The sequence below is a fragment of the Schistocerca gregaria genome, chromosome 1 (genome assembly GCF_023897955.1).
Source record: "Schistocerca gregaria isolate iqSchGreg1 chromosome 1, iqSchGreg1.2, whole genome shotgun sequence".
In the NCBI taxonomy this organism is placed as follows: Eukaryota; Metazoa; Arthropoda; class Insecta; order Orthoptera; family Acrididae; genus Schistocerca; species Schistocerca gregaria.
Window position 1 is genome coordinate 679,995,502 of NC_064920.1, and position 19,785 is coordinate 680,015,286.

At 39.6% G+C, this 19,785-nt stretch overlaps 1 protein-coding gene across 2 annotated transcripts in view; it reads right to left on the reverse strand.

Annotated features, from left to right (window-relative positions):
- Positions 1-6,735: 6,735 nt before the first annotated feature.
- Positions 6,736-19,785, reverse strand: part of LOC126363198 (flightin) — a 63,678-nt gene continuing 50,628 nt past the window's right edge. For both annotated transcript variants that reach the window (XM_050007945.1, XM_050007944.1), the window contains one exon: positions 6,736-7,720. In XM_050007945.1, the coding sequence (XP_049863902.1) occupies positions 7,513-7,720 (208 nt within the window). In that variant the 3' untranslated portion in view covers positions 6,736-7,512. The remainder of the gene's footprint in view (positions 7,721-19,785) is intronic.

The window sequence follows — 19,785 nt, forward strand, 5'->3', positions numbered from 1 at the left end:
TCTTTCAACTCTTTCTATCGTCTGTGTGGCATAATTAACAGTTAACAATGAAAACAATCAATTGTTGACAATATAATGTAATTGAACGGATAAAAAATCTACTCACCAAGTGGCAGCAGGAGAACACATATCGCATATGGTAAGTATCCCATAAAGTGGAGTTCTGAGTGACTCTTCTGACCTCTACCCCTTTTCCTAAACTTCCCCAGTCCTTTTCCTTCACCCCCCTTTCTTACCCTTCAACCATTCTGCCAGAAGAAGGAGCCACTGCCTCCAAAAGCTTGCATACGTAAAACTCTTTTTTTTATATGTGTGTTCTGATGCTGTTGGTGAGTAGATTTTTTTATCTATCCAATTACATTACACTTACCAGTTAGATCTTCATCAATTTTGGCAGATGTAGTGAACCAAATGTGGTTAGTTTTATTAAATTATAATGAGAGGCCTTTAATGCTAGACCATTTTATTAAATCAACAAGAATATTATTAATAGTTCCTTGGAAGTTTTTCACATCTACAGTCATTAATCATTATTTTGGTGTCATGTACAAAAATTATAAAATTGCACTGTAGCTTTGTAGATTGAGGTGCGCAATTTATAAATATCAGGGACAGTAAAGGACCCAGAATAGATCTATGTGGTAACCCACATTTGATGCTTCTCCATTCTGATGAAGCCAGACCACCACAAAAATTGACTCTATACTGTCTAGTAATGACTTCTGCTTCCTATCTTCGAGCCATAACTATCTGGTACGCCACTTATTCCTAAAAGGTTAGCTTTATATAATAATATTTGATAGTTCATAGTGTCAAAAGCTTTTGATAGATCATAAAAATAATGCTGTTTTCACCATTTTATCATTGAGGGATTCTAGGGATTTATTTATAGTAACATAGATTGCCTTTTCTGTTGACAAACCCTTTCAGAAATTAAACTGTCTTTTGCTGATAATATTAAATATATCTTAATGTTCAAAAATCCTTGTATACATAAGCTTTTCTCAGTCTCATAAATTGACAGAGGGGCAGGAGAGCGGTGTGCTGATCACATGCCCCTACATATCCACATCCAGTGACGCCTGTGGGCTGAGGACGACATGATGGCCAGTCAGTACTGTTGGGCCTTCATGACCTGTTCAGGTGGAGTTTAGTTTTTTGTGAGCTAGTACCTTCAGAAAAGCAATTGGGAAAGAAACTGGCCTGTAATTTGTAACTTACATTTTCTCCTTGCTTGAAGAAGAGTTTCACAAGTCTGTCAGGTGCAGTTCCTTGTTGTAAGGATGCACTGAAAATGCAGCTAAGTCCATCACTTACAGAACTGTAGCAGTTTTTCAACAAATTGTTAGAGATATAAAGACTCAAGGCTTTCAGTTTATTTGTTCTGACACTGACAAGAAGGATTTGTTTAAAATATTGGCTGTTTTTTCGACTGTATACAAGAGTTCCCTCATGTTTGATTTTTAAATTTTCTAAAATTCTTTAGTTCTTCCCTGTCTCACTTCTAATAATAAGCCAAATAGTTTTCATCTTATGGTTAATGTTACCAATTTCTTGTTCATAATATAATGCTTTTGATTTTTATCATCTTCTTATGATCTTACAGCACATTTTATAGTGAACAATTTTTGTTGTGTTCTCAGACATTTTAACTGCAATGTAAAATTTACTCTTTGTTTTGCAGCATTGGTTAGCTCCCTTTGTGATCCAGAGTTTTTTTCTAAAAACCTCTTCAAATACAGATGAGAAATCATTTATGAATGTGTTAAATATAGTGTTAATCTTATTGACCTGTATTCTGGCTCCAGTCCATATGCTGCAGTTTATATTTAAAGACTTCCAGTGAGTCTATAGTCATTAATATTATAGATTTCCAGGTGGACTTAATCATAGCTAACACTTGGTTCAAGTATCATGAAAGAAGGTTGTATACATGGAAGAAGCCTGGAGATACTGACAGGTTTCAGATAGATTATGTAATGGTAAGACAGAGATTTAGAAACCAGGTTTTAAATTGTAAGGCATTTCCAGGGGCAGATGTGGACTCTGGCCACAATCTGTTGGTTATGAAATGTACATTAAAACTGAAGAAACTGCAAAAAGGTGGAAATTTAAGGAGATGGGACCTGGATAAACTGACTAAACCAAAGGTTGTACAGTGTTTCAGAGAGAGCATAAGGGAACAATTGAAAGGAATGGGGGAAAGAAATACAGTAAAAGAAGAATGGGTAGCTTCGAGGGATGAAGTAGTGAAGGCAGCAGAGGATCAAGTAGGTAAAAAGACGAGGGCTGCTATAAATCCTTGGGTAATAGAAGACATATTGAATTTAATTGATGAAAGGAGAAAATATAAAAATGCAGTAAATGAAGCAGGCAAAAAGGAATGCAAATGTCTCAAAAACAAGATTGATGGGAAGTTCAAAATGGCTAAGCAGGGATGGCTAGAGGACAAGGATGTAGAGGCTCATCTCACTGGGGGTAAGATAGATACTGCCTACAGGAAAATTAAAGAGGCCTTTGGAGAAAGGAGAACCACTTGTATGAATATCAAGAGCTCAGATGGAAACCCAGTTCTAAGCAAAGAGGGGAAAGCAGAAAGGTGGAAGGAGTATATAGAGGGTCTATACAAGGGTGATGTACTTGAAGACAATATTATGGAAATGGAAGAGGATGTAGATGAAGATGAAATGGGAGATACGATACTGTGTGAAGAGTTTGAAAAAAGCACTGAAAGACCTGAGTTGAAACAAGGCCCCCGGAGTAGACAACATTCCATTAGAACTACTGACGGCCTTGGAAGAGCCAGTCATGACAAAACTCTACCATCTGGTGAGCAAGATGTATGAGATAGGTGAAATACCCTCAGACTTCAAGAAGAATATAATAATTCTAATCCCAAAGAAAGCAGGTGTTGACAGGTGTGAAAATTACCGAACTATCAGTTTAATAAGTCACAGCTGCAAAATACTAACGTGAATTCTTTACAGACGAATGGAAAAACTGGTAGAAGCCGATGTTGGGGAAGATCAGTTTGGATTCCGTAGAAATGTTGGAACACGTGAGGCAATACTAACCCTACGACTTATCTTAGAAGAAAGATTAAGGAAAGGCAAACCTACGTTTCTGGCATTTGTAGACTTAGAGAAGGCTTTTGACAATGTTGACTGGAATACTCTCTTTCAAATTCTAAAGGTGGCAGGGGTAAAATACAGGGAGCGAAAGGCTATGTACAATTTCTAAAGAAACCAGATGGCAGTTATAAGACTCGAGGTGCATGAAAGGGAAGCAGTGGTTGGGAAGGGAGTGAGACAGGGTTGTAGTCTGTCCCCGATGTTATGCAATCTGTATACTGAGCAAGCAGTAAAGGAAACAAAAGAAAAAGTTGGAGTAGGTATTAAAATCCATGGAGAAGAAATAAAAACTTTGAGGTTCACCAATGACATTGTAATTCTGTCAGAGACAGCAAAGGACTTGGAAGAGCAGTTGAACGGAATGGACAGTGTCTTGAAGGGAGGATATAAGATGAACATCAACAAAAGCAAAACGACGATAATGGAATGTAGTCGAATTAAGGCGGGTGATGCTGAGGGAATTAGATTAGGAAATGAGACACTTAAAGTAGTAAAGGAGTTTTGCTATTTGGGGAGCAAAATAACTGATGATGGTCGAAGTAGAGAAGATATAAAATGCAGAGTGGAAATGGCAAGGAAAGTGTTTCTGAAGAAGGAAATATGTTAACATCAAGTATAGATTTAAGTGTCAGGAAGTCATTTCTGAAAGTATTTGTATGGAGTGTAGCCATGTATGGAAGTGAAACATGGACGATAAATAGTTTGGACAAGAAGAGAATAGAAGCTTTCGAAATGTGGTGCTACAGAAGAATGCTGAAGATTAGATGGGTAGATCACATAACTAATGATGAAGTATTGAATAGAATTGGGGAGAAGAGGAGTATGTGGCACAACTTGACAAAAAGAAGGGACCGGTTAGTAGGACGTGCTCTGAGGCATCAAGGGATCACAAATTTAGCATTGGAGGGCAGCGTGGAGGGTGAAAATCATAGAGGGAGACCAAGAGATGAATACACTAAGCAGATTCAGAAGGATGTGCATTGCAGGAAGTACTGGGAAATGAAGAAGTTTGCACAGGATAGGGTAGCATGGAGAGCTGCATCAAACCAGTCTCAGGACTGAAGACCACAACAACAACAGGTGGATATTGCTTTCTTGAGAGGTGTTCTGACATGCAGAGTGTGGAATTGTCAATTATGGTCAGATAACCCATTGAAGACAGGGGTGACAGTGAAGCCACAGCACATTTTTACATCTATAAATAAATTATCCATCAAAAGTCTGACTCTCAGATGTGATCCTAGTGAGAAAATCAACTACTGATGTAAGATTATATGAATTAATCAAGTGTTGAAGCTCTATTTTGTTGTTGCTTTTAGTTGAAAAGTTTACATTAAATTCAACATGTATGAAAAATTTTAGCTTTTAGACAATAAAGGAGATAAGAAAAACCAGAAGAAACACTAAAGTTAGCCTCAGGTGCCTTGTAAAATAGTCACCATTATAAGTGTTTTACAATCTACTGTTTCATCTACTGCACACACTTCAAACTATTGTTCTAAACAGTATTTCCTTACGTCTATAGATTTAAATATTACATTATTTTTAATAAACATAGCTACTCCCCTCCTTCCATTTCTGTCGATACTGTTGTAGATAGCAGAGCTGTAATTATCTAACTGTAACAAGTCAATGCCATTTGTGCTGTGGTGTGCTGAAAAGCTCAGTATGTCAGCATTGTTTATGCAATTTCTTTCATTTATTTTAGCTGATAACTGATCTGTTTTGGTGATAAGTCCCCTTATGTTTGGTTGAGCTCGATCACTGAGGTGACACTTATCTTTGAGGCTTCTTGTTCTTTGTGTTTGTAGTTAAAAAATCCTTCTGATGAGAGGGGTGCAATACCTTCTATTTGCTTGCTGTTCGATTAGCTGTTTGTGTGGCTGCTGCATCTTCTTCTGTTGTTGCTTCCCCTCCTGCATGTAATGTTATGCCTAAAAATATCTTTGGTGTCCTTGTTGGATAAGGCTTCTCCTCACTGATGCCAGTCAGTAGATGGGTTTACTTCTGGAACTTGCAAAAGTTGTGGTACATTCACCTCTGTTTTTTTTTATTTTATTTTGGTTTAAACCACTTCATAATTTACATCTGACTGATGACTTTATTGCTTGCAACTCACCTAAAACACTTGGTAATTTGTACGTTTGCCAATTATCCCCCTTTCATTAATGTCCATATTTTGTCAACTAGTAACTCCTTTCTGGACACATTTAAATGAAGACCATATATCGTGTGGTACTTCCAGTCCAAGCTGCTTATGATTAAAACATCAGCATTCTTGAAATGAGCACATATTTCAATGATACACTTGTTTCAATACTAATTTCACAGTTCACACATTACAAGGATGGTAATTCATAATGATATGGGATATTTACAATACGTACATTTGTGTGGATTAAATTATTTAAATGTTTCCTCAGTTTGCAGTAACCTTCTATGGCTGGCCAGAGCAGTAAGAGATAGTTGTCATGTGCGGGAGAGTTGTGCTTTTGTGTGTGAATGTGGGTTTTCTTTTTTGAAGAAGGCTTTAGCTGAAAGCTCAATGTGTAACATCTTTTCACTGTGTCTGTCTGCAACTCTATATGTCATGTTTATGGACAGTATCAACCTATCCTTTTCATAATACTGTGGATGTTGCAACCTGGATTTTCCATTGTTTCATTTCTATAGATGTCATTTGATCCTCCCAGCAACACAACAAAATCATCTTTATTCAAATTATCTGCATCCATTAGTTTAGTTAAGGTTGTAATCTCACATAATAGGACCCCTGTCATTATGAAAGCAACTGCCTTGAAATTAAATTTTTCCTCCAAAACTGCAGGAATTTCACAATGTTGTTATACTATCTTTTAGTACTTGGTTGCCATACCTTAGAGTGTTTCATGGACCTTGGAAAACTCTTAAATTATGAACATGAATACATGTTCAGCAAGCTGTTCTGGAATTTAAATGGTGTTCAGTGGAAACACTGAACTTGTTACTTATTTACTAGTGCCATTTACAAAATTATTATCATAAAATGAAGCAATGATACATTTCATAGGACGTTGACACAAGCCCTATGGCAACAACTGACATCTCTGTTGTGTATGGCTATACAATTGTAAGATACATACAGTTGCTTCAAAAAACCTTTTTATACCCTCCGTTATATTACATTCTTTTAACTTTAAGTATTACTGGGATAGCCTACATCTTGATGTAACATAAAATGAGGCTGTCTGTATGTTACATAGCTTTGTGTTGATAATGGCTCAAAAACAGAAAGGTTTTGATGGAAATGATTGTAGTTTTATTTGAATTTCATGAGAACTGTAAACAATACAGCTCTATTGATGTTATGACACGTTCATGTAGTTTGAAAAGCACTGAGAAAATACAGGCCTACATAAAATTTGTCAGTAAGATAATAAGACAGAAAATATGAACAATTTATCCAACCACATGAAACACAGTGTGCAAGAGAAACAGTATATTAACCATGTGTGTAGACAGTTTTTGTCATGAACATCAAGTTAATTTTCAGTTTGTTGCATTAATTTGACTACGGAGATTACCAAGGTTAAACAGATTATTTGGTCTCATTGTAGAGTCAAACTTAATAATTAATGTCTTTTATTGAGTGTCTAATAACAATAATACACTTGATAAGCTTAACTGCTAAATGCATCAAATCAGAAAACATTGCCAAAGTGCAGTATATAAATATGAGATAGCAACATTTTTAATTGCTGTACACACTAAAATTAATACCCTGCTTCCCCAGAGAAAACAGGTCATTGAGTATCTAAATTTCAAAAATATACCTTTCCTTATGACATCTACACTTATCTGTCAAAAATTAGCTGTGTCCAAAAAGCAGTACTTAGATTATTTTAAGAACATGCTGCACAAGGAAAAAAATGTGATTCTTTGCTTCTTGCAAAGAAACCTTTATTTGTGCTCTTCTTTCTCCCACTCTATGTGAGAAAATAGATTCAATATGATTTTCTTTGTCTTTCCCATTTGAAAAGCTTGCTTTATTAGAATACCGAGCATGAAGAAAACAAAGAACTCAGAATACTTATGTATATTTGGCAGTGTTAAATAGCTATTAGGAATACATATAATACACTTTTTGTCAAGCTTACTGAGCAAAGTATTACTTCATAATGCAATGGCATTCTTGAGAATATGAAAACAAAAGAAATCTCTTATTTTCTTTTTTAGAATTTACTTTGTTTGTTCTGTGATTTTCTATTTAGTGGTACAAACTCTTTATGTGCTTGTAAAATAATGAGCTGCTATGCATATTTACAATTTTATATCTAAATCTTCAATTTTTTATTGTATAGTACTGGATCCTTTAAATGAAAAACCTACATGTTGTTTACATTCAGAGTGTTAGTGCTGGATATTTTCTGTACAGATAGTCCTTGGTGTGATACTGATACAGAAAGTTGCTTGTACGGATGTTATTAAGAAGTTCAACATCCTTCTGGCGCTTAGCAAGAGCTTCACTCTTCTTTGGGTTAGTATAAGTACGTAGAGCACGTTCGGCCCACGTCTGTGGTCTTGGAATATCCGATTTGATACCACGTGACCTGAAATGTAAAAGATTACATTAATAATGAAAATAAAATAGAAAGAAACATTCCATATGGGAAAAATATATTAAAAACAAGGATTCCAAAACTTACCAAGCGGGAAAGCGCCAGTAGATAGGCACAATAAAAAACACACACACAAAATTTCGAGCTTTCGCAACCGGGGGTTGCTTCATCAGGAAAGAGGAATGGAGAAGGAAAGATGAAAGGATGTGGGTTTTAAGGGAGAGGGTAAGGAGTCATTCCAATCCCGGGAACAGAAAGACTTACCTTAGGGGGAAAAAGGATAGGTATATACTCGCACACACACACACACACACACACACACACACACATCCAAATATGTCTGCTTGTGTCTGTATATGTATGGATGGATATGTGTGTGTGTGTGTGTGTGTGTGTGTGTGTGTGTGTGTGTGTGTGTGTGTGTGTGTGTGTGAGTATATACCTATCCTTTTTTCCCCCTAAGGTAAGTCTTTCCGCTCCCGGGATTGGAATAACTCCTTACCCTCTCCCTTAAAACCCACATACTTTCATCTTTCCTTCTCCTTCTCTCTTTCCTGACGAAGCAACCGCCGGTTGCGAAAGCTCGAAATTTTGAGTGTGTGTTTGTGTGTTTTTTATTGTGCCTATCTACCGGCACTTTCTTGCTTGGTAAGTCTTGGAATCCTTGTTTTTAATATAGATTACATTGATATTGACATATACTTTACACTGTATAGAGGTATGTTACATATTGCCTTCCTGCAGTGCTATGGAGTTATACAGATATGAAAAATATTTTTAAAAAGCAAATTGAAATAGGTATGTACACATGGCCAAAAAAATTGTATCTGATACCAAAATCATACAGAATTTTTTTTTTAAGAATTTGTTTTCCTGAATGATATTGGTTTCAGAAGTTGTATTGTCATTTCTACATTTCATAGGAAGAAGAAAGTACAAGGCCTATAAAATCTGAGGTGAAGAGCCCACAAAATGTTTGTGATCCTACACTTATAAAGGAACAAAGACTAAAGGCACAACAGGATGTGTTATGGCATTTGTGAAGCCAGAGCAGTGGTGGCTGCTGAGTAAGAGGATGTGAACACCCTAACTTTTGGCAACTTGCAGATTTATTTTTAATTGCCTTACGTGCCAATTACATACTGAGTTGATAAACAAATTGCTTGGATTATGTTATCTACATCTAGCTCTTGCCGCTTATCTGGAAGTTTACATCAGTGCCACCAGTAAGTTGCACACTGCAACAGATTTCTATCCCCATTCGTTCTGCATAAATTCTGCTAGATTGTAGCACACTCCTCAGATATGTTAATTCACTCACTATATAGTAACACTATATCAGACATCAGTACACATTAAATTTGTACTGAAAGTCCGCCTGCTTAGTTGGGTGGCAACGTGCTTGCCTCCCATGCAAGCGGGCCCGGGTTCAATTCCTGGCCGGGTTGGAGATTTTCTTCACTCAGGGACTGGGTGTTCTGTTGTTCTCATCATCATTTCATCCTCATCACCAGCATGCAAGTCGCCCAACTTGGCGTCAACTGAAGCAAGATTTACACTTGATGGCCGAACTTCCCCGATGGGGCCTCCCAGCCTACAATGCCACACCCTCATTTAGTTTTTTTTTCTTTCTATCTTTTCTTGTGTACTGACAGTAAATCTATTTTGTGGGTTTCTGAATGAGTTATAGTATATTAAGTTATGAATTTTGTCATACAGTAATCGATTTCAGATGTTGAGTATCATAAGGGCCTAAAGCACATCACCATCGATTATGAGATTGTAGCATTCATTCATGCTTCTGAAATCTTTCGATCTTATGGTGAGTCAGGTTTATCTGTGCTGTAGACCCACACTGTGTATATGAAAATTCATGAAAAGCTGTATCACTAGTTTCTCTGATATTCCCTTAAATGTGGGATCTAAAGCAATATGCTTTAGGCTCTTATGGGCCTCAGTGCCTCATTTGTATTCTAGTCAAGTGACCATGTTGGTCACTGCTTGAGTTTAATCATTTCCACAAATGGTAGTTTGTGTTTGGAATTTCGTGTACGGTGTAAACGTGAACTATGTTGAATCAATTTTAAATGTTAACAGAAAAATAAAGCTGTGAGGATGGGTCATGAGTTGTGCTTGGGTAGCTCAGTTGGAAGAGCAATTGCCCCTGAAAGGAAAAGGTCCCAAGTCTGAGTCTCATTCCGGCACGCAGCTTTAATCTGCCAGGAAATTTCATATCAGCACGCACACCGCTTCACAGCGAAAGTATCATTCTGAGAACAAAAAAGTAAATTACCAGGAAAAGTTTGCTGCAAAGGAATTAGGGTCTCCAAGAAAGGATCCTTTGATTGAGAGAGTGATGAAATCAAATAAGCATGACTACAAGATAACATTTAACAAAGAAGTGTACAGTTAGAACAAGTTGTTCTGTGGGTGCAGCACAAGAATATCTGATTTTCAGCCCAGAAGTAAATTTGTGAATTAATTCATCTGTTAGGGGTCTTGTACATGTATCTGAAAGAGTGAAAAAATGTGAAAACTCTCATTTTTTACAAAAATTTGAAACAGAGTTAGGAAATCTTACACATTAATTATGTACAAAACAACAAAGATCCACAAGCAGTTCTTTCTTTTGTCAGATAAGTGGTGCATCTTATTATCATTATTAATATTATTATTATTAGTGACAGTACGTGTAGTTGTCTAAACTTGTTGATAATCATAACTGTTATACAGCATGTGATATTAATTTCACGTTCTCAAATTTATCTGAATCTAAACATTTGTGGGCACCCAGAATGTATAATCATGATCCACCACTGAGCCAGAGACAATATTCTTTACTGTAAACTAAAGTAAAATTTATGAAAATCTGAGGAAGGTAAAAATAAGGCACAAAGGTAACGAAAATAAAAATGCAAGGGAGACAAATACTGACATTCAGGTTCACAGGCGACATTGTACATCCTGGCTGAAAGCCAGAAAAAATTTTGCGTATACTAAATTCAATGGATATACTCATTGGCATAAAATTCAATTAATGTTAAAGAATAGTGATGTAAAAGTAACGAAAGGCAGAAGAAAAAAGAATACCACCTACCTAACTTTAACATTGGGGAAAAAAATGTATATACTAGGTGGCAAAAGCTAGGAATATGGTAGAAGTATTCTTATAAAGGAGAAAAGAGTGCTTGTTAACAAAAGTAGTTTGTTAGTGTCAAATATAATGTACAGATTGAGGACCAATTAGCAGAACAGGTAGGTATAAGTCTCCTAAGGGATAGAGAATTCGTTTATCTGGTAATGATGTGTGAGGGGAACTTCATAGGAAGACTTAATTTGATACCTGGCACATTACTTCCAGAACAACTACTTCCATAGACAGTCAGTGGCTGTGTATAGGGCAAGCAAAAAGAAGAATATACAGTTTGTTGACAACAGTTCAAGAGGAATGGCAGGTAATGGGTATGCTCAAGAAGTACATTTCTGGCTTTAGTCCCTACCTTTCAAGTTGCTACACATGATTACACACAAAGCCTGCAACCATTATATACTAGTCAACTAAGCATACCTTTAACTTTGCTTCAGGTCACTAACTAACAATAACCCACATGTTACAAAAAACTTTATTGATGTCTTTTGGATATAGTTCATCATCAGAATATCAGAAACAAACTTGACATGATGGTTTATATCAGATTTATTTCTTACCTTCTGATGATTCGCCATGCCTGAAATACATCGATAAAATGTTTATAACAAGTGGAATTTTTTTTATTTAGCAACCTGAATCAGTGTTAAGGAAGTTCTCAGTCAATTTCTACATTCACAGCACCCATATAAAAAGTCTGCTGGGATGTGTCTCAGGGGCTTTGCCCTCAGTTGATGAAACAGAATGCATATTTGTGTCACTAAGTTATTCCTATTGAAATTCTCAAATGTTGACTAGAATGTAAAGTATTTCCACCTGATTCAAAGAGATTAGGAATGATGTTATCATTGGAGACGCAGTTTATGCATTTATTTTGTGCAGAAAGATTAGAGCCTTCAGATATGCTGTTACTCTCTACACGGATAACAGTTAGCTCTATATAAAAATAACTCACATTATAATTATATGAATGACAAAAGTGAACATAATTATTATAGTAATGACAGCTGTATTAACATTGCCTGAAGTAGACTTTGTTTTCCAAAGTTTAACATTCATTACAAATGTTAGTAACAGCATACAACCAGTATGACATGATAGCAGTATGGAAAAAATTAACTGTGGAGGAATCTACACGGATGACATCAGGAAAAGCCTTAGTCTTCTCTTGAATGCAGTATGGTTTTGGAGCATACGCAGCTAACTGGCTAGTTTGTTCCTCAAATGTGTGACTAAAATGTGGAAAATATTTACTGTTATGTACACACAGTGCCAAGACAGTATCTATGGTAGATCTTATACAGTATTTGCTGAATGATTGTGGGAATTTTATTAGGGAATAAATTGGTAGTGTAAGCCTAATAGGCCATCTAGGTCCTCAGCCACCTGTTCTCACATTGGTAACAACTAACATGGTACCTCTTCAAGGACTTACCTCAGTTACTGATGATATCCTTTAGTCAGTTACAGTGGTATCTGGAGATGGATTAGAGTCAGGTTATATGTGTAGACATGTTATGGGTCTCATACTGTCAGGGATCCCACACCCACGGTTCCCAGTTTTGAAGGGGGAAATTAACTGTTAGCAGTTTTGAACTGAAAACAATAACATTGTTTAGAGTTATAAGTGCACAATATTTTTAAAGCATTGGGAATACTATATATCAGCAATAGAACTATGAGTATATTCGAATATTGGAAGAATATATTCGACGTAATTGGCTTTTTCGAACCGCATTTTATGTCTTACAAATTGGCAAAAGAGTTTTATTAACGTGTTCTGTTCTACTGTAGTCTGCTGTGAATTACTACAAACACTCGTCGCAGTTTTATTGATAGATTATTTGTTTTACATTATAAACAAAGCTCACCTAAAAGTTATCTTTAATGTTCAAATGGCTCTGAGTACTATGGGACTTAACTTCTGAGGTCATCAGACCCCTGGAACTTAGAACTACTTAAACCTAACTAACCTAAGGACATCACACACATCCATGCCCGAGGCAGGATTCGATCCTGCGACCGTAGCGGTAGTGCAGTTCCAGACTGAAGCACCTAGAACCGCTCGGCCACACCGGCCGGCGTTTAATGTTCCCTGGTAGCAAACGACATGGATCGCACAACAGTGAAACAGACGGACACACAGAATATATAGTGCCAAAGTCTGATAGCCATTCATCTGAATTAAGGTCAGTGACAATCTAGCTCATTTAGTGCCGCTATTGTGATTTTGTTTTGTGCGAACTGTAATATTAAGGGGCAATCAAAAAGTTTCCGCTTGAAGACCGTACTGTCCAGAATCGGTATACCAGGGGGGCAAAACAGCCGTGGCAATGGAGCCAGTGGTCCCACTGACGCACCAGCTTGAAGATCCCCATTTGGTAAAACACCGTGTGCTGCTGTGTCAAAAAGTCTAACTGCTTGCTGCCAGTCCTCATCCGGCAGCCATCGTCAACCCTTTAAGGTACTGGAGGCTTGATAATCACAAAGGGAGAGAGTAAGACGGTGGATTTTGGCAGACATGCTGCCCCGTACACATTCTTCATTATGCAGTCGATGTTATCAGGTGTTTGTCCTTGAGTAAAAGCACGTCGGTCCTGTTTGTAGCATTTGGTAATAACGTCGCCATAGTTCACGTTTCCACATTTACCGCACGTACGTCGGAAAGACACAAATGCCGCAATAATTCCTTGCCTACATGTCTGTGCTTGTAAATCCGCGCTACGTCGCACTTATGCAGCAGCACCGCCTTCAAACGGAAACTTTTTGATCGCCCCTTGTAATTAATCAATTTTGAGACTAGTCAGCACCTACAACTTCGGGCAACTGTCAATTTTATTTGCCGTTAATCGAGCGAGATTGATTCAGCGTATACAGGACTTGTTAGCGTTATCTGTGGCGTGTTATACGGAACTAAAACTTTTAAACACGTGTAATAAAGTGTACTTATTAGTCAATAAGGGCCCCATAGTTAATCAGCTCGTGGTCTTGCGGTAGCGTTCTCGCTTTCCGCGCTCGGGGTTCCAGGTTCGATTTCCGACTGGGTCAAGGATTTTCCGTGCCTCCAGACGACTGGGTGTTGTTGTGTCGTCTTCATCATCATTCATCCCCATTACGGCCGGAGGAAGGCAATGGCAAACCACCTCCGGTAGCACCTTGCCTAGTCAACGGTGCGGGTCTCCCGCATCGTCCCCTACGCTCCTCGGAGTATGGGACCTCATCATCAGATAAACAGTATTACGTCAGCTACGCGATCTTAAATCAACTCATATTTTACCATAAACGAAATGCCACGCACTTGGACTGAGTAGGAATAGATATATATAGTCCCGTGACAATTGATGTGCTCTAATGACAGAGTACCCGGAAGTAGAACACCACAACTTAATAACTTTCAAAACGACAGCCTAATTTAAGATATATCTGTAGTTAAGATCTATCTGTTTCGTGTAAACTGTCCAGTGTAAATGAAGGGAGAAGGTTACTGTTTAACGCCACTAACAGTTGGTGTAGTGTGGGCTTGGTCGTTTAGAGAATGAACAGTGAACAACCAACCCCCGATTCTTTAAAGAACCGGACTCCAAACGTCTGATTACAAGTGAGTTAATGTGTTTTATGATGTTAAGCATGTAAGCAGGAAGTAGTTTCAAAAAGGTTTGAAATTATGTTTGACTTTTTTTTTTGTATGTAGCTACACTCTCGCTATAAAATACTGTATGAGTATAATCTAGATAATTTGCACTCTGTTTTAAACATCATCATCTCATTGTCTATGACGTCATATCTCCTTAACTATATGTCGTATAGTAATATAATTTTCCAGGTACATTCAGTGGTATATGTCGGTATTGTCTGCAAATATTTTGCGAATAGAGTTATCAGTAAAGAAATAATAAATAAAAGTCATGTTTGATGCCAAAGTTTTACTGTACGAAAAGCGAAAATGTAGTAGGGCCTAAGTGATAAACTTTTGCCCTCTCATTATTTCCTGTAGAGGGTGAGAGAGAAAAAGTTTCTGAAAGATTTGAAACTATATGTAAAGCTTTTTGGAAGTCTCTAAGTGCTGTCGTTCTTAGCCAGTGGATGGATATAATATGGATAATTTGGACACCGTGAGTTGCGCTGTCTCAAGTTTCTAACTGTAATACTGTATTAAACCTTTAACATAAGATTACACCTCTTAATGACTAGATTGTGACACTGTTTTAAGTTTTTGAATTCAGTCAGTAACTGTATGAAATACTGAAAGTCAAATTTTTGTTGCTCCTCAATCTTGCAACTTCACCGTGTGCCGGGTTAGCCGTTTAGCAAAATAGGTTTCAGCACTCGTCTGTTGTGACACTAGTGGTAGGGGAACCACAGAAAACGTGGTTCAGGGTGGCTGGTCGGGAATTTGAGTCATAGGTGTCCCGAATGAAAGTACAACACCTACCGCGACAGATCACCCTGCCCTGTCTTTGTACCGCCGAAGAGCACATATCGCGTAACATGTCAGTTGACTTTTACTGGCTTTAACTGGTGATGTACCGGTAGCACAGTGATTTAGACATGGTGCCCGAGGTTCAAGTCCCTGTCTGCCTATGCAGATTCACAGTTACCTCGGTTTTCCTAAATCAGTGTGGGAAGGGCTGGCGCGGTTTCTTCGAATATGCTGCAGCTGATGTTATTTGTCGTTGTCCTATTGAGTTGTGTAACTGACTAAACGTATAGTATAATATGCGTCACGAATTTCACTGTACAAATGCGATGCATCGTTGTAAGGCATTGGCAAAATGGCAATGAAAATAATATTGTAAACGCCACTGGTCCAGTTCTTACACTCCGTTGCGAACAACACGTTTATTGCTGCACCACAACTTAAACTCTTGAGTGCTTGTGCACCCGTTCCCGACGTGTAAACATTCAGAAAATGTAGGGCAGTGTAAAGCGAAAAAAATTGAAAAGCCATAAAGCAGTGCATATACAGGGATATAGACATATAGCTAACTTCAAAGTTTCCAAAATCCATTTTTTTTTTTTTTTTTTTTTTTTTTTTTTTTTTGATCTGACGACGTTTGTTATCTTGGCCACCCGATTGCTCACTGCATGGACATGTGAAGAACTGTCAGCACTAAAATGGACAGAAGAATTGTCGTCGCTGTTTCCCATAAAAGGTGTGGTGTGACATAATTGATTGACAACTCATTGACCCAGTTACACTCCTGGAAATGGAAAAAAGAACACATTGACACCGGTCTGTCAGACCCACCATACTTGCTCCGGACACTGCGACAGGGCTGTACAAGCAATGATCACACGCACGGCACAGCGGACACACCAGGAACCGCGGTGTTGGCCGTCGAATGGCGCTAGCTGCGCAGCATTTGTGCACCGCCGCCGTCAGTGTCAGCCAGTTTGCCGTGGCATACGGAGCTCCATCGCAGTCTTTAACACTGGTAGCACGCCGCGACAGCGTGGACGTGAACCGTATGTGCAGTTGACGGACTTTGAGCGAGGGCGTATAGTGGGCATGCGGGAGGCTGGGTGGACGTACCGCCGAATTGCTCAACACGTGGGGCGTGAGAGGTCTCCGATGTTGTCGCCAGTGGTCGGCGGAAGGTGCACGTGCCCGTCGACCTGGGACCGGACCGCAGCGACGCACGGATGCACGCCAAGACCGTAGGATCCTACGCAGTGCCGTAGGGGACCACACCGCCACTTCCCAGCAAATTAGGGACACTGTTGCTCCTGGGGTATCGGCGAGGACCATTCGCAACCGTCTCCATGAAGCTGGGCTACGGTTCCGCACACCGTTAGGCCGCCTTCCGCTCACGCCCCAACATCGTGCAGCCCGCCTCCAGTGGTGTCGCGACAGGCGTGAATGGAGGGACGAATGGAGACGTGTCGTCTTCAGCGATGAGAGTCGCTTCTGCCTTGGTGCCAATGATGATCGTATGCGTGTTTGGCGCCGTGCAGGTGAGCGCCACAATCAGGACTGCATACGACCGAGGTACACAGGGCCAACACCCGGCATCATGGTGTGGGGAGCGATCTCCTACACTGGCCGTACACCTCTGGTGATCGTCGAGGGGACACTGAATAGTGCACGGTACATCCAAACCGTCATCGAACCCATCGTTCTACCATTCCTAGACCGGCAAGGGAACTTGCTGTTCCAACAGGACAATGCACGTCCGCATGTATCCCGTGCCACCCAACGTGCTCTAGAAGGTGTAAGTCAACTACCCTGGCCAGCAAGATCTCCGGATCTGTCCCCCATTGAGCATGTTTGGGACTGGATGAAGCGTCGTCTCACGCGGTCTGCACGTCCAACACGAACGCTGGTCCAACTGAGGCGCCAGGTGGAAATGGCATGGCAAGCCGTTCCACAGGACTACATCCAGCATCTGTACGATCGTCTCCATGGGAGAATAGCAGCCTGCATTGCTGCGAAAGGTGGATATACACTGTACTAGTGCCGACATTGTGCATGCTCTGTTGCCTGTGTCTATGTGCCTGTGGTTCTGTCAGTGTGATCATGTGATGTATCTGACCCCAGGAATGTGTCAATAAAGTTTCCCCTTCCTGGGACAATGAATTCACGGTGTTCTTATTTCAATTTCCAGGAGTGTATTATTGACGATTGTCTTAGTGGTGCATGGTATCTGTATTCCCTGAAGAACCTATCGATCGAGTACTGGGTGCCTTAACCACGTTCCCCACAATAGATGGCACCATATCTCAGAAAAACTTATCTTGGTCATTGGGCTGGTCACAGCAACGTTGTTGCATGTCCCCAAAGACAACTCACGAGGTAATTCTTTGCACGTCTGAAGGCCGAAGTCTGTAGGTAGAAGAAATAATCGAGAGAGAAAATGCTTGCTCGTGATTCTAACGCTAGTGCTCGGTTACAGGAGATTGTAGTCACCATCTCTGATTAGGAACACTATGTCTGACTGACGAGACACAAAATGCCATGAAGTCCGTCATGACATTTTCGAATATAGGTTACCAAACTGAGGAACCTTTCCCGGTGTTCTTACAACAAATCAGTGTAAGGAAGGGTCTTTTAATTTATCCTCACTGCATTGTTCGCAAACTACGCAGTTACACAGAAGCCAACTATAGGCCAAATTTATGCACACACCCCACACAGACACGCTCTGTGTGGTGTCTAGCCAAAGATCTAAGAAGTTTTGTTGTCGCAATGTGTATTTAATGGTTTCGAACGAGGCTTGTTTGTGAATGTTCCTCCAGAGAGATTTCACGTGAGATGCGAAGCTGCTGACAATTGGAAACCTCTCGGAAACACTAAATCCCATCATGTTTCTCGCGGGTTGAAGAAATTAACTGATAGCGACATTTGAACTCAAGCGTACAGTAAGCCCCCTGGTCGGACATCGGTGCCAGCACAACTACAGTGGTCAGCGACAGAACTTTTCGTCCATGATGTGTGGCCCTACGTTTTCATGGTCATGGTACTGTTGAGGACCAGCTTGTCATTAAATGAATGACGTCATTGATATGCAGAGTAATGGAAAAGGGGTTTGTACAGTGATGTCTTATGGTATATTATGTGGCACTGGACAGTGTCTACGGAACGGTTACTGACTTAAGTGACTTGTGGCGACCGTGAAATTCTGTATTATTTGGGCTCAGACAGCTAGGCCAGAAAGATGCCAAAATGAAGACAAGTGCTTGTGAAAACATTTGGGGTAGTAAAACGCTTCCCGCACTGTGCGACGTGACGCCAGACCGGCGGGCAGAGCAGGAGGGGGTGGCGAGTGTCGTGGCAGTCGGCAGCGAGCGGCTGGCCGTCGGTCGCGTAATGCCTCGAGGAGTGCGCGAGGCTGGCTTTTGCCGAGACCGCAACGTGCGCTGTTTTACTGTGTGACTTGTAAGCTCTGGCAAGAAGCCAAAGGAATTGTTACTTGCGTCGGCTAGCAACAATAATAGCAGTGCCTGTGCGTTGTAAAATCTTTGTGTAGGGAGTTGCGCGGAGAGAGCGAGAGACGGGTTCCAGCGCTTGTAGTGTGCGAAGTGTGGTGTTAACGCTCTCGCAGTAGAGAGAACCATTTTCGGCGGCATCATGTACTCGCGCCGGCCAGATGTCTAGAGCAGGAGTACGGACAATGGACGGGTTGAAGAGGCTGTATTAATTACGATTGCTCGTTCTTATAATTAGCCGTGGCTCCACAATATGCTACCGTCTTCAACAACAGCAGCAGTTCCAGCAACACAGTTTCGTCGTCTGCTCCGAGTTTCGTCGTATGCACAGCACTGAAGGGTGGCTGTTAATTGGTAGAAAGTTTTAACGGCTAACCCAGCAGCACAACTGAATATGATTTGATTGCTAAAATTTATTTAAATAATAATCAGTTAAACTCAGGGCGATTGTGCCATCATTGTCCCCAAGCATTGTTACCAAGCAGGATCCTTGTTCCTTTTTTTTCCTAATACGTAACTGAGTGTCATAAGAAACGAATAGTTACAGCCAGTTTATTAATGAATAATTTCTCTTTTAAGAATTTTAGCCTCAGTCTACTTTCAATTAACTGTTGTACAATAGACGCTTCAGCATATGACAAAAAAAAAAAAAAACAATTTCATTTTTGAAGTTTGAGAATCATCACTGGAAAAAATGGAAATCTAAAGAAATGCACAAATTAAGAGTGCGAAAGTTTTATTTATTTTACATATAGCGTGGAGAACATGGCTGTTTGGTTTGGTACATATTCTAGTATTTAATTCTATTCAAGTCGGTAAAAAAGGCTCAGTTGTTCAGACAATAATATGAAATTCAATTTGCAAAATAAGTAACGGCAAAATAAAAAGTGCTTGCTTTTTTTCTAAATTTCTTTGATGACGTTATGTTGAGATCACTGAAAGTCATTGTTCGCGTAACGAAGTTCAGTACTAACATACAGTT